The 16,964-nt window shown below is 32.7% G+C and overlaps 1 protein-coding gene across 4 annotated transcripts in view; it reads left to right on the top strand.

Annotated features, from left to right (window-relative positions):
• LOC105230035 (uncharacterized) overlaps positions 1-16,964 on the top strand; it is a 148,604-nt gene that overhangs the window by 123,712 nt on the left and 7,928 nt on the right. For all 4 annotated transcript variants that reach the window (XM_049450739.1, XM_049450740.1, XM_049450741.1 and 1 more), the window contains 2 exons: positions 13,377-13,586; positions 13,715-13,944. In XM_049450739.1, the coding sequence (XP_049306696.1) occupies positions 13,377-13,586; positions 13,715-13,944 (440 nt within the window). The remainder of the gene's footprint in view (positions 1-13,376; positions 13,587-13,714; positions 13,945-16,964) is intronic.

Here is a 16,964-nt window from a genome sequence, read left to right as displayed (position 1 = left end):
TAGTTTGCAGTTAATCAAAATGTTAAACAGAGTTTTTTTTCAGTTCCAATAATGTGAAAAAACTTGTATTTGTATTTCTCACTACGTAATTGCCATAGATCAAGTTTTTGCCACCGTTAATTTGCCAACATTTCGCATTTATTACAAAAGGTGTTATTACAAGTGGACGTTAGCACTAAGGCACAACTAGCAAAACGTTACATAATGCATATTGTATTTAATGGAAGCAAAACCCCGCTGGTGAAGCTGGCTGCACTTACTTATGAACATGTAGGTCTAAATGATTTTGTTGATTACAGAGTTAGAAAAGTAAAATGTTTTAAAATTCTTATTACTATGAAATAATTTTCGCTTTTTTGTAAAATATTTTAAGGTATATATATTTGACATGAATTAAAGGATTCTATCAGTCATTTTTCAGTATTATCTATAAGGTGATAGAAAATTTTATCGAAAGCATTCTTCCCATTTTTATACAAAAAATTTCAAAATGTAGCGAATTTCTTCAATATTTTCACTCATTTTTGAACAGCTGTAACTTTTTTGAACTTGCCGCATTTATTTATATTTTTTTGGTTAAATAAAGCTTAAAATGTCATCTTTCCAACACTATATAGTATGATTCAATGTGATTGAAAAAAAATCAATCGAGATTTTTGAACATATGTTCTTCTGACATTAAAAATTTTCTCTGATCCGCTTCGAAATATATGATGCAACTAGCGATTTTATCAAAACTTAAACAATTTTACAAACTGATCGAGTAGATCAAAGCACAATTTATACTCAACAATATCGCCTCGTCAACTTTTCGGTGTTTTCATCATAGACCCCTAGAGCTTATAGACGAGCTTCCATAAGATTTCCAGTTTCGAAGACTGTAAAGATTCCGATGTTCACTACCTAACTAACCTCCTCACAGGAAGTCTTATGAAGTTTAAACATTATTTCACTCATCAAATCCGAAATACTCCGCTATTTTTTTTCATATATTAAAAAAAACTTATTCAAAATATTTTCGAAAATTCAAGCCGTTTAACATTGATAAGCAAAGCAGCAGTACATTGTTGTTGGCTGTGGGATTTCTAGGCGCAAATAATAAACAACAAAATACACAACTTTGGTGTTAAGCTTGACAACTTTGCACATATTCCTATTAATATGCTTACAAACATGTTATACACACAAGCATACGATATATTGAATGTAGATGAATGTGTGCGTGTGTGAGTTTGTTTGGCAAGTTCAAAGCTGGAAGGACGTCAACAGCTGAAGCTGAAGCCCGAGCGGTAAGTTCAGATGCGGCAGCTTAATACGCATGAACTTACAAGGATTTTATAGTTTCTTTCAACTTTCTTGCCAGCACAAACACACCCACACACACACATATACACAAAGCTATGCTCTAAGCCAATAAGGACTTTTAATTTCACTTTGTACGCTGTCAGGCAAGAAAGTATAAGCACAACAACAATGCAAAGCAACAATGAAATTTGTTGGCAGCATTCATTCAAATGCAGCGATTATTGCACAGCAAGTTGGCATAAAACAACAACAACAAAAAGTAACAACAAAAGGCAACAATAAAGCGCAGCATATGAGGCGCTTCGAGGAAGTGATGATGAGACAAACAAGAACTATTAAAAGTGTAAAATAATGTATGCGCCATTGGCAAACAACAGCAACAACAATAATGCCATTGTAAGAATTGCACAAGAAGATCCAAGTGTACAACATAAGCACGCACACATATGTATGTATATATATACTTATGCATCAACTTGTCTTCGATCATAACTGCTGCGGGCGGTCCTGAGCGGCAACAATTTTAAGCCGAGGAATTATAAATTAAAATGCATGAATTAAGTCGCTGCCGAAAATGAAGTTGCAGCAAAGCAAAAAGTAACACCAAAAATAAAATAAAATGTTATAAAACAAGGAAATATCAAGGATTTATGCTGCTGCGTAGGACAAAGCGTCAAACAAAAGTCTAAGGAATTTAAAACCAAAGAAATTATAAAGTGTTTAAGTTTATGGCCCAATGGGTAACAGAAAACTTTCATGTGAGAAAAAAGTCAAGCGATTTTGATGTGGGTAAGAAAAGCTTACGCAAATACCAAAGCAGCTAGGAATACACACACACGTGTTCAACAATAAAACGTACAACAACTTCGTATTAATATATGTATTTGTTGTGGTAATATTCATAGTGTTTCTGGCCGATAAGTACGATGCTTAGGAAATTAAGAAACTAAGCCATTAGGCAAATGCTGCCTAAAATATCCGAATATTTTGATTTTAGTTTGAAATCACCATGTGACCCAAGCTTACTGTCCACTCGCCAGCAAACAAAAAGATAAACCAACCTATGTGTGTATATTTAACAACCAAGCAAACTATTATTAGTTTATCAAGCATTCCACCTCAGCACAAATTCAACTCAGTCCTCGTGGGGTTCCACTATTATATCTTCTTAAGATTTTATGTTTAATATCCGGTCAGTTGCGTTAATTTCCTACTGTTCAACCACTGATAAGTAAATTATGAAGCATATATGTATGTAAGTTCTTAATATTTTTTATGCAATCAACTGCCAATAAAGTAAACTATACCCTTGAAATAGTTGAAGACGCTCGCAAAGTCACACAAGTGCTTTCTTGCTCGACTTTGCTGCTTAAGTTGTTCATAAATAAACAATAAACAAATTTTCCACAACAATAAAAACTGTATTACTTAATGGCTTAAGGTGTTTCACACAAACATACACACACACACTTTAACACCCGTACATATATTATATGTAATACATATATATGCACATATACACTGTTTGCTCTCTCTTCAGCATTTAGGAATATACCGTTATTAACTTGACCAACCCCTGACAATTAATCCTGCCACTTTCCATCCTCATCACTACCTCCACCAAAACAAATAGTAGTTTCCTAATGACGCACAGTGGTACTACTTGAAGGTCCCTTGTTGTGTAGAGATTAAGACATCCAACGGTCAGCCACTTTTCTTTGCGTCAGTGTAAACACACATACCAAGTGATGAAGGCATTTTGATGCTTATTGCTAGCTCTGTATTGTATCAGCCTACTTTAAGCGAATGCTGGCGTATTTGTGGCATCTTTTAGGCGTTGCTTAGAAATTTCTTAAGTCAAGTGGGCAATTTCTTAAAACGGATGTGTGTGTTTAGGTACTACTTGAAAGTGATATGGAGGCGTTGCTGTTATGCATACTCAGTTCACAACTATTTTTAGTATATCAAAAATTTTCTCATAGGATAATTTTTTTGATGGGATAATTTTTCTTGAGTATGGGAAAAAGTTTAGAAGTTTTTGTTAAAAAGTAAATTTTCAGAAAATTTTACATTAAAAAAAAAAATAAATATTCCAATTAAAATTAATTATATACAAAAAAACGAAAAGTTTTAAACTTTAATACAATCAAGTTTCATATTTGGCAGTCTTCGATTTTCAGGCATTTTTTAGTGTTCGACGAACAAAATGATAATAAAAAAAATGGTTAAAAATAAAAACTTTCGAAGAAAACAAATATCTGTTAGACTTTGTTAAAGTGGTAGTATAAAATTCCGTACTCAGCCCGCTCCAAACATTTAAAAAACCAAAACATTATAATCACTTCCAAAACAGACTGTAAAAGATCTATAACTTAAAAAAATCGAATATTTAAAACCGTTTTGAGGAGATATTTTTGAGATATTTAAGCTATTGAACAAATTTCTATACTAAAATACCAACTTAGGTATATGAATTAACTCAAGCATCGTAAAATACCAATAATTAGCAACCAATTTAGTCCTCTCGTGATAATTTTCCATCATCAATCAAACGACATCAACTTTTATTAGAGGGAAAGAGAGAGGAAGAGAAAGATAATGATATAACTTTTAAAACAAATATGGAACTCAGCGAAGTCAATACTTTGGTGTGAATTTTATGGCTTGCATTTGTACTAATCCCAAGTAATTAACACACACATACACACATAGTTGTTTATTCAATATGCTTAAATATACTTAACGTATAATTGTAATGGCGCACACAGCAAATTATTGTTTTTGGTTTGTTAATAATTCAGTTTTATGATTTGTGAATACATATGCACATAGTTTATGCCAAATTAGCGCCGCAGCCCGACAAACGCATCGGCAATATCACATATTATGCTAGTCTTTATGAATTAATAAAAAATTCGCATAAATACTAAATACTTACTAATATACATACAATCATGCAAACACATATGTATATGCATGTGTTTGTATTAATTCTGAAAAGCTTTTCAAGTTACTAATCGGTTTACACATTATTCATATTTTAATTATCAACTTTGCCAAAATATCCGCTAATTATAATAATAAGCAATATTTTATTTCTGTGGTTCAAATGCACTTACACATATGTATATTGTATGTTTGTACATACAAATATGCATAGTATTTGAAAGCTTTTAAATAAATAATTTAAATTATTATAATAAGCAATAACGATAATGATTAGGCGTTTTCGGGTGCATTTAGCGGCTGTTAAATAATACCGTTATGCTTAGTTTTTTAAGTGTGCTTAAAAGTAGGATAAAACAAATAATGCAGTAATGATTATTAAGTGATTTTTTTTTATAAATATAAATTTAACTGGACCAAACTTTTGCAGTTGAACGAAAATTTTTATTAACTAAAATAGTATTTTATATAATTTAAAAATTCTAAAAATGTATTTAACCAAAATATGATTTAATTTATTTTTCAATATTTTATAAAAAACTTTAAGCTGGAACTTAAATTTTAAGTTAATTTTAGTTTTTGAAATTTTGAAAATTTTATTTCTAATTTCTCAATTCAAATTCAATTTTAAGTAACCAAAATATTATTTTTTTAACTTTGATTTTTTTTCAAAAATTTTTAAATTTAAACTTAAATTTGAAGTTAATTTTAGTTTCCGAAATTTTGAAAATTTTTTCCCTAATTTTTCAATTCAAATTTAATTTAAAAAAACCAAAATATTAATTAATTTACTTTTTATTTAATTTTTTTTATAATATTTTTAAACGAGAACTTAAATGAGAAGCTGATTTTAAATTTTAAAAATTTTATTTTAAATTTCTCTACTCAAATTCAATTTTAAGTAATTAAAATAATATTTAAATTAATTTTTTAACTATAAATTTTTTTAATTCATTTTAAAGCTAGAATTTAATTGAAAACTTAATTTGAATTCTTGAAAATTTTAAAATTCTATTTCTAGCTTTTCAATTCAAAATTAATCATTTTTTGCAAAATGCAACCTATGACTTAGTTGACCAGTAAAAATTAAATATAAGACCACTCCCTCAACATTTACAAATTACATGATTATTTTTTAATTTTTAACTATCATAAAGCCTATGTACATATGCACAAAGGTTCTTACTACATATTAACCCAGCATTAAACATTACTCATACGCCCCAGCGCACGACATTTTAAACCAGCATATGCTAAAGTAGCACACAGCGCTCACCATAACAGAGTTTAAACACTTCTACAGCAATAATTATTTCACACAAAAATATAATTGAATGAAATGCAGTTTTAAGCACATACATATCCACATATGTTACATACAAACATACAAACCATACACAGAGCTACGAGGTAACAGAATAACATACGCACATTTGTTAAATACATATTGTGCAAACGCATCATCAAAAATGATATAATGGAAAAAGTGATTTTCAATTAACATATTTCGCGGCAGCTTGTTTTATTATCAATGCGAATGAAATATGGAAAATTTGCGTATAAAAAAAATAGCGTAGCGAATGCACTTACTGCAGTTAGCAGCAAAGTGCATGTGGGTGTGTGTACATATGCGTACATGTGTGCGTGCGTCTGTTGAAAGTGCGTGCGTCCATAATTTCGGCCACTTAAAATCTTTTTGGCACTTTTTCACAATATTACCGCAGCTCATACGCGCGCTGTACAATTGGATTTTTGTTGGTTAAACATTTAATAATTGGAATAATTAATAATAGTATTACGTGCGTTAAGCTCATTAGCAGTGCCACGCCATCAGCGTCAAGCGCCAAAGAATCAGCAACACCCAATGCGCCAACAAAAGTAAATCAGTAATATGTGCGTATATCTTGTATTATATATACACATATATTTACATATAAATATAGGTAAATGCATACGTTTAACACACTTGCACATAAATACCGCATTCCCTTTATCATTCACATTTAAATCAACACTGTAGCTGCAATCGTTTTTATACTGCTCATGGAAAGCGTTTTGCTTTTGTTGTTGCAACGTCTGCTGACGAGCCGTAGCAGTTGTTAACCAATTGCGATTGACAATTGTGGCGGTATTACCAATAATAATATCGCAGTAAGCTTATATACCTATACTTATATACGTGTATGTGTGCTTACAGTTTTTGATGTAAAATAAAGGAAATCTTCATATATGATATACAAATATAAGTTTGTATAGCCTCACTATCATTTGCTGGTGTCTGGGGTAGATCCAACGCTTTGATGAAGCTCTGCTTTGCCATAGCGCCTCGTAAAATTGAAACTTTTTTCCATTCTTTGATTCTAAACTCGTGTTTTATTTGAACAACCGTAGAACCTTCTACGTACGCATTTTACAATTTGTAGGCTTTATGTTAATTTTAAGCTTTTAATTGCTCGAAAGCACGGTGATAACATTTCCCCCTTGTGATTATTTCGATTTCCTTGGTACATAATCGATTGATGTTTTTGATTTTCTCAACTGGTCTTTTCTATAAGTTGTCAGTTAGAAAACAATCTGTTGGCCCGCGTTGGCAGGATAACTCCTTACAGGATCATTTAAAGTGAAAAAATAAGTGTTTTAGCTAAAAACTTTAACTTAGAACTTGGACGAGGAAAAAACAGCTGAAAATTAGATTTTTGCAGACATTTTTACAAAAAAATTAAAATTTCAATGAAAATTTCTTTTTCAAATAGTTGTAATCAAAAAAATCCTTTGTCGTAAAGACTTGAATTGTATCACAAAGACAAAATCAATTTTTTGAAATCCGTAAACCCCTGTAATCCCTTAAGCTGGGTCCAAAAGTACCTCCCGACCGAGGTCTCACAGCTTCTGGGGATTCACTATCGATGTGTGGGCTGGCGTTAAACTGACATAGATGATTCCCCAACAATATCAAAAAATATGTAGCAAAACAAATTTCTTTTTGTATCCAAACTTAGTTCAAAGAATAATTTTTTGTACAATAATTAACTCCTTGGCTAAGAAAACAATGCTTGAATTATAATTCAAATTCGTCGATAATTAGCGACGGGACTAAAATTACGTATGACAGGGTGATACAGTAGCACGACCATAAACACTATTCACATGTTCACTAGCTAAGCTTACATTTTCGGCTTTATCGAAGAAAAAGTGTAAAGTATGGCATATTTTCTCTGTTATATTGTTAACAGAGCGCTGCTAACTGACATTGAAATGCTAAAGAAAATATTTCTGTGGAACATTTATAGTATTAAATTGACTTTTATGGTATAATTTCTATCAAAATATTGTTCAGTTTTAACATTAATTGAATATAAAACTTTAAAGATTACATTAAATCGTATTTTAAGTCTTCGCCATACAAAACCTTTATTTTATAAATAATTTCTTCGAATATTCAAAAATGTACATTTATTTTCAGTTATTTTAAAATAATAATATTGAAACTTTTAAACTTACAGCCTCCGTTTGAAAAGATTAAAATTTTAACAAAACTTTTAAATTCAAATTGCATTATATTAACTTTGATGCATAAAAAATATTAAATGTATGAAATTTACGCTCAACGGGCACTTTATGAGATAATTACGACATCCTTGCTACTGTTACATATATATAAGTACTACACACATGCCACAGCAACACAATAGATGTACTCAATTGTCAACATTAGCATATTGGGCATACTGCTTGCACTATGATGGGTGGTCGGCCACAACAGTCATATTAAACAGCAAATAGGCCGAAACCACCAAAAATTGGACTTATGTACCAGTTTCACCCAACTATGCGTAAATGCGGGCAACCCAACACCGCTCACATAAACATAATCGCCACCGTATGCACTGGTGAAGCGTTGAGAGGGTTGTGTGGGCGCAGTGGCGGTTAGTTAGGTAAAGCTGTTGACCAATAATACGTCGACAACACGCCCGCGGCATATTTCGCGTTTATACCTTATTGTAATTTTTTTCAAAACAAAAGTGACCGCTGGCAAGCTTTTACTCATGTTTTGTATGTGTGTGTGAGTGTGTGTCTGGGTTTATGCTGGGCATGTGCATTGGTAGGCATGCTTTGGTGGTTATTGTTGTTGCTACAGCTACAGGCTATTGTTGACCAAATGTGTGCAAAGTTATTGCAATTTTTGTTGTTTTTATTGTTTGTGCTCTTTACTGCTGCTGCTATGGTGATGTTTTTGTCATGTTATTACGGTAATGCACTCTGTAGAACGCACACAGTCACACTAAGCAAACCACATACAGGTACTATTGTATTTGATAGACGTGTTTATACATACATACATACATACATACACATATAACTGGGTATGCATACCCAGCAAGGAAAGTATGCGCCGGCAGATCCTGGATTATATAATATATTAATTATGAATTATTTATAATCACTAATTTTTATACTCTGATCCTGTTCCCATGAAGCTTGTAACATCCACAAGGAAACATAGGTCACCCTATATACTACTCGTATATATAAATTATCAGCGTGACGAGCTGAGACGATTTATCTATTTATGTCTTTTTGACTGTTCCTCCCTCTGCCTGTCAATAAGGCTTTTATCCCAAAAAACATTCGATGGGTTCCCTTAAATCCAGAAATGTAGTTCTAAATCTAAACTCATCTATATCCATATGTGCATATGTATAACAGCTATGTATATATGAGGAGGACTTGTATTTTAACCAGAAGTTATTAGCGTTCGTACTCCAACACCGTTACACACCTACAAAAGTATTCATACCGCCTTGCTAATCATTACGAGCACAGATTCATATGGTCCAAGCGCCAACCGTTAGGCCACCCAAATGCCATACCGCACCGCACCGCGTCGGCCACCAATAATAAACTCATTAAATCCATTATCCTCGACCATGATTTGAGGTTAAAACAAAGCGGATTTCACGCAGCCACTCAACGGCTACGCAATACACGCGTGAATACGCGTACGCGTTTCCACGTTTCGGAAGAATAACGCACATATGCACATATATGTATATGTATGTATGTATGAAACGCTCATAGGCAAAATGGGTTTGCGATTTTTTGGCCGAAGCCGCGAGCACAATATACAAACATACATACCAAACATACAAAGCAAGGAGAATATGGCCGATTGAATTGACGGCGCAATGGATTATGTCCTTATTTGTTGTTGGTTGGCAAAAGTGCGTTTGGATGAACGGTCAGCGCTTTTACATTTGCGTATGAAAGCGTATAGGTGTAGGTGTGTGCGTGTGCGTGCGTATGCATGCGCTGGAATTAGCGCGACTTAAGTGAAGAAAAATAACCATTATTTCCATAATGAGCTATCACAAGTGAGTGGCGGGAGCGGTGTACATGTGTGTATGTATACATGTGTTTTTGGATTGAAGCTCAATATAAGCTCTTCCTTTGTGCATAATTGCAGGCAATTACAGAATTATATTATTATGATTTGTGGAAATTATTTATATATGAATTTATACATTTTTGAACTTTAAGTCTAGAGTTTTCAATTACTTTCAGCAGTTTCCATTAAAATTTAATATTAGAAAACAAATTTTTGGATAATTATGCGAGATATAGTTCATCGTTTACATGCAGTCAATTCGCAATACATATCGTCACCTAAAATGCAGAATACCGTAACAACACTTTTCATAAGTTTACAGGCGAAGCAAAAATGTTATAATAGAAACCATTCATATTGAAACAAATTTTGAGTTTTGTTGTATCTGACAGCGATTTTCGATTTTATTTTTAGTGACAAGATAGAGCACATGCGTTTCGTAAAAAAATAAAATTATTTATATATAATTATCAAAATAAATCCACTCACATCTTAAATAGTGTACCACTCATATACCATAATCCATTGGCATACCTATTATTTCCCAGTAATATGATAAATCCAAACTTCCTTCAAAAACACCGTTCTATAATGCCATCTTTTCAATTTGTAGCAACTAAAAAAAAGCAGATAACAAGCATCAAATTCAATACACACTCCTTAACGGCCTCAAACAGCCACCAGTCGATATTAAGTGGCTGTGGATTTATTAAACAAGAACACAAAGTACAATCCGCAATCAGCTGCACGGGGATTTAATACTAGGGACAGGCGCACAGCACGTAATAATATGAAAATAATGAAGCTGTTGCCACAGAAGGACAGATAAATCAAAGAACACCGCAACAACAACAACAGACAATAATTGAAAGCCAGTGAAAGTAAATCGCATCGACTCGGTATCAGCTCAAGTCAATTTGAAATGAAATTCATACTTAAATACACAGATACACGCTTGCACACATACACTCGCGGAAGCGCACGTTCGTCTTTAACTTAAGCCACTGCAACGAAGTCGGCACGCGCCTAGCTGTCAATAAAAAAATTGTACGCAGCAATTGTGAGGGGGTGGTTTAGCAGTGGTTTATCGTTAGCCGTTGCAATTGGCTGCGCTTGTATTTGTGCCGGAAAGACGTGGCTTTAACGGCAATGTGCTGCCGATAAGTTCACAGCGATGCTGTATTTTTGTTTCTTTTTTTTATACTTTTTTTTTGTAATATCGTTTTTTTGTTGTAGTATTGTTTTTGTTGTAATATTTTTTTTTTGTTACAATAAGTTTTTTGCCGTTTAGCTTGTGGGCGCTGAGCAGTTGTCACAGGATTTATTTATGCGTGAACAACGTTTCGCTGATAAGGTCATTAAGGTGATGTGGGCGGGTGAGCGTTTACAGCTAAGCAGCGCTAATATGAAAGATAGCTATTCCATTAAGCGTAATGCTTTCTTCTCAAATGAGTATTAATTTTTTACTGGGCTCTGGGGAAAGCTAAAGCGATTTGGCATAAATGTGATGTAATAATCAACGTAATATGCTTTTGGCTGCGTCTGTGATAAAAAAATTTATTTAATTTGATTATTTCTATAATTTGCTATGTGACATTTGAACACTGTGCTTGCTTGTACGCAGAATCTATCTATGAATGCGAAAATTTATAAAAATAAAATTAAAACGCAGTTTGAGCAAGATTTTTGGAAAATATCTCTAGGTCGAAATTTTTTTAAATATTTCATATATTATTTTTATGGGCATTTTTTACAAAATATTATTGCGCATTTTATTATAAATTACGCATTTGTTTCAAATTTTTAAAACTTTCCACAGATTTTATTTTTATATGTTTGTAGTTATATACGCATGTATGTAAATATGTGTTCCAATTTGTAACTAAACCCAAAACGTTTGGTATTTTTGCGATCTCCCGTCAAAATCAGATTAGTCGCAAGATTTTCGCTGCCGTTAACAGTTGTTCTAAATTTTCCAATTTTGTGCGCAAATTTTATTGGCTTTTCTTTGCTTAAGCTTGTGCGTGTGTTATTGAGCTGTTCAAGCAATTTATGTGCTCACTGATTGGCCGCGTTGGCTCTAATAATTCGCATGTACTGCAACAAAAAGCATCTCTTAACAGTTTTATCTCTAAAAAGAAAGTTAAAATTAAATGAAGTTAATCAATGCAAAGGTTTGCAAAGCGTTCAGCATATAATAATCTAATCTGTGGTATACGTAGACAAAATGCTAGAGATCGCTGCTTTGAAAATCGACGATGCTAAAGACGCTCAAAACTTACGGCATGCTTGCAGGAATACAGGTAGGAGCGTACAAGTTCAAAGCAATGCACCTCCACAATTGAAGCTACCGCTTAATCAATCAATTGAATGAAAAGCCAGAACTTAAATTTTTGAAAATCCCGAAAACCTCCGCGATGTGATTCGGGATCCCGGTATAAATTATTATATTTTCCTTATAACAATTACTGCTTCTCAACTCAATTCAATGAAAACCCTGAACTTACATTTCGAAAAATCCCGAAAACCTCCAGGATGGGACTCGGGATCTTATTCGGGATCCCGGCAAAAAAAATAATTTTTCTAATAACAACTACTGCTTCGATGAAAACCCCGAACTTGCAATTCGAAGAAGTCCCCAAAATATTCGGGATCCCGGCAAAATGTGTATATATTTTCTTATAAAAATTACTGTTTATCAATTCAAGTGAATGAATACCCGTACTTCAATTTTGGAAATCCAGGATATGCACGGGACTATTTTCGGGATTCTGGTGCAATGTTTTGTAGTACAATTTCGGAAAATCCCGAGAAAATCCGCGATTATATACGGTATTACTGTCGGGATCCCGGTGTAATGGGTTGTAATTCTTCTATAAACATTACTGTTTAGCAATTTCTGAAAATCCCGAATAGTTTCGGGATCCTGATGCAATGTGTTCTAATTCTCTTATAAATATTATTTTTATGCATCGTTTCACATTTGAACTATTTTACAACTGACAAGTTTTTATTTACCTATTGAGTGATAAATGTCAAATGAAATTCTATTGAACGTTGTTAATAGCAACAACCTTGCAAATATGCCTATGTAATATACAAGTATAGTTGATATTTTAAATACAAATTGTATTAAGTGCGTATTTGGAATATTTTAAGAGTTGTTGAAACATAATTTACAAAGTATATATTTAGTTATGAAGAATTAAATTCATATTAAAAACTTGTTTTTATAACTATTGCTTGTTTTTATATTATATACGTATATATGTAATATATATACATAAACTTCAAAGTGATTAATAGAGAGTTTTGCAGATAAAATGTCCACTTTAAATAGGATAGTTTAACCTAATTTAAAACTAATATTATCCCAAAGATTCCTAAAATGAAATAAAATCTATCGAAACATTCAGAATAATCGTAAAAATACACAAGATATGTAATATTTGTAAGTAACGTATAAGCACTTGCCCATACTGTCAGCCGTCAGAGCTCAGGTACTTTACTTTGGGATTACATATCAGTGTTTTTTACCTACTAAAGAAGATCTATATACAAATGAGCTCAATATATCGTAAGAAAGCTTTTGTTTATTCAATCAAATATTTTCTCGTATATTTTTACAAAAGTAAATTACAACGCTTTTTGCTGAAAACTTCTTCAATTTTGTGCATTTTTTCAATTTTTTTAAATATCTGTAATACTAAAACAACGCTTTCACCATTTCTACTTACAGCGAAATCGCTACCGTTGCATTGTGTCGTCGAATCGGTGCATTCATTGCAAGCCTCGCTTGCCATCGACTCGCGCAGTCCATGGAAGCGGCGTACAAATATCGAGACAGACAGTTATGTGATTATGGCCGCGGCAACGCCCTGGTCGGAATTGGTGCAAACAGCGCTACAACGACTGGGCTACTCACAGGAGGCGGTTAACACGGCAAGAGGTGAGTGTGGACTAATTAGTGATACTATATTTGCATTGTCTGAATATTCTAGTTATTTTACTTAAATAACACATACATATGTATCTCCATACATAAATTTCAAATTTTTTATTCTTCTTTATGCTCAGGTTCTATTATGATAAAGAACTGGAAACCCATACCTTTGGAAATGATCTCCGATAATCCAGTTGTGCCCGTCAGTGATATTATCGGCGAGTTGACTTCGGTTATTACACTTCGTATAGTCATTTTGCGTTCTAAACCATCGACTTTCGGTGAAATTAAGGATAAATTATTGAAACTGCTCGTTCTGCAATCGCATACAGTATTGCGCTCCACCGGTTGTCCGCTTGATGAGGTGAGTGTGCAATGAGTTTTAGTAGCTTAGTATAAACTTTGATTTTTAAAATAAGTATAAAACTAATTTTTATTCTTTTGATTTCAAAAATACTTAAATATTTGCTATATTGTACACTTAAAGAAATATTTTAAATATATTAACTTAGGAGATTACTATTTTCGAAAATTTCAATTGCTAAGTGGATTAAAAAAGTGTTTAAGAATAGTTCTAAAAGTATTTTCTTAAGTAAGTATATGAGGCAAAACATATTCTTAGTGTTTTTTAAAAGCAAATTTTACTCAAAACTATTTTTTAAATCAAATTTGTCATAAAAAAAAATATTCTAGACTTCGATGGTCTCATTTACCCAACAAACACATATTTAAAATGCTTATTTTCTAGTAACCAATAGTAATACACCGCACTACTAACAATTCAAAATGTGTAGTTGTAAACTTTAATTAGCATTTCTTCACATATTCACTTTGAACTTAAGAAATGTGCGCCAAAATCGGTTTATCGCCAACAAAGAAACTAACAAAATGGGTATTTAAGCATTTTATGTCACTAATCGGTTTATTGTCTAAAAGCTTTTTGTATAAAAGTATACGAGAACCCGCCTGCATACCTGTGAAAATCGCCCACCCTACAAGCCAAAGCAATAAAAACAGTTTCAGTGTTTTACGCCATATCCTGTGCTTAGTCATAAATATATATGTACAAGCTTTGTTATAGTATATAACGGCATGTATATAGAATTTATATGAAGTTAATCCGCATTTGAATCAATTTATTTTGTAAAGTAACCGTAATTTGTAGCAATGTAACATTGAGCGCAAAGTTACATTGCCTTCCCACCCTGCTCACATAAAGAAAACCCCCTGTAATTAGCGCTCAATAACTCTTTCATCTTCTAGATAGATTAGGTAACCTTAGCGATGTTGAGCTCTAACCGCGCTTAGATGGTGCACATGACAGTGAAAATTACTCAGTCTTTACGCTTCAGTTATTAAGAGCCCACAATACTGATATGCATTTAAAAGCCAACATAACCTCAATTTTGGTGAACGATAAAATAATGTGAAGTATAACTTATTGCTCTATACAGCCATGCCGCATATTTCTTAAAGCTTTCCAACAAAATATCAGTTATATAGCATTCACACAAGTTCTGGAATCACTTTTGTCGATTATTAATACCTAAAAACAGAAAGGAAACGTTGAAAGGCCCCTCAAAGACCACCATTATTAGCTGAAACGATTTAGCAATGCCCGCTTCTCTGTATATATGTGCATCAGTTCCACAGTTTTTGAGATATCGAGCTGAACACACGTTCCTTCCTTACAGCAGCAGCTTATTTGCCAAAATAGCCAATATCGGAATACTGTAGGATATAGCTGCCATACAAACTGATCCATCAAAATCATGAGTTTGCAAGAAAAATTTTTTTATTGGACGAGATATCTTCATTTAATTTGACTTGGATAATTTTTCCAGGCAGCAGTACAATCACCGAACAAATCGTTTAGATATTTGACCGATCAGAATTTATATAAAGATCTTCATAAAAAACATTTTTTTCTCATTAAAGTTCATAAAGATCGGTTGAGTAGTTCTCGAGAAATCTTGCCAACCGACTTCATAAACACAGTTTCGCACACTTAGCCAAGCAAGCCTCGAGCGCACAAGTTCTCAAGGGTGTATCTCCGAAACTATTACTCGGATTAACTTGAAAATTTAGGAAAATATTCTAGAGGTGTTGTAGAATTGAATAAGATAATAAAAAAAATAGATTTTTTGAAATCCGTAAGCCCATGTAACCCTTAACTCGACTTGAGGGTTGGTATATACCAAACAACGTGGCTAGAAAGCACAAACAAAACTTTTTCCAATGAATATAAACTGGTGGCCCGTTACATTTTCAGAATTAATTATATATATAATTGCCGTGAAAAACGCACTTCTGAAGGGTATTATAGCTTCAATGCAACCGAAGTTAACGTGTTTTCTCGTTGTTGTTTTTTTACAAAAAAATTGCTTTTCTAATTGTTTTCAAATATAATTTAGCTTGTTTATTACCTATAAATACCCAATAATAGCGTTCTTGGAAATTAATTTTCGCTAAGCTCTAACCTTATCTTATTTATACAGCTATTCTTATACATATATCTATCTATCTATGCCGCAAATATTTGACTCATACAAATATTTCCTAAAATTGTCATTTGACTCATAGCAAATATTTGCGATTACAAGCTTAACGCATGATAAATCAAGTGAAATTCGTTGCTCAAGTGAATTTATAGCGGTACATTCGATTTGTACTGCTTTAAGTACTCGTTTTGCTTCGTACCGATGCCATTGATAAATAAATCAGTATTTTTCCCTTTCTGTCAAGTTAATTATTTTATATTAACTGCTTACAACAAAAGTATCGTATATACGTAATAAGCGAAACGCTAATCATGTGATAAACAAAGCAATAAACTTTTTTGGTTTTGTTGTTTTGGATTTCATTTGCTATTTTTGTTTCTATAGTATTATTTTATTGTATTGAACTGAAACTGAAAAGGCAAGCTGACCAAAGAAATTATTAATGATTTTGATGATGAACAATAATTTGTGTTTTTAAGAAACTCTTGAGTACATTATGAATATTTTTTTGGATCAGGGGAGGGTAGTTATGGGTTTAAGAAGTTCTGGGCACATTTTAACTTTTTTATTTATAAGATTTATGTATGACCCAGTGTAAAACAAGAAATATTTGGTGCTACTGTTCTAACTCTTTCTGCAAATTATTCATGGTGAAATTGATTTTTATCACGATAAACCAAAATATAGGAAATAATACGAAAGTTGGAACAGCATTAACCTGTCAGTCATTTCGGTGAGATGTCAGCCTTACCTACTAAGGTGATAGAAAGCTGCTATCACCTGCCCTTTCTCAAACTAATCCGTTCGGGGCTTCCAGTACACCATAATCAGAAACTTACTGGCTTGATGTATGTATTTGCCTTGGGTTTTCGTCGACGACTTT

Source organism: Bactrocera dorsalis, chromosome 3 (genome assembly GCF_023373825.1).
Source record: "Bactrocera dorsalis isolate Fly_Bdor chromosome 3, ASM2337382v1, whole genome shotgun sequence".
NCBI lineage: Eukaryota > Metazoa > Arthropoda > Insecta > Diptera > Tephritidae > Bactrocera > Bactrocera dorsalis.
The sequence above is the reverse complement of the archived record's forward strand: the minus strand, read 5'-3'. Positions and strand labels throughout refer to the sequence as shown.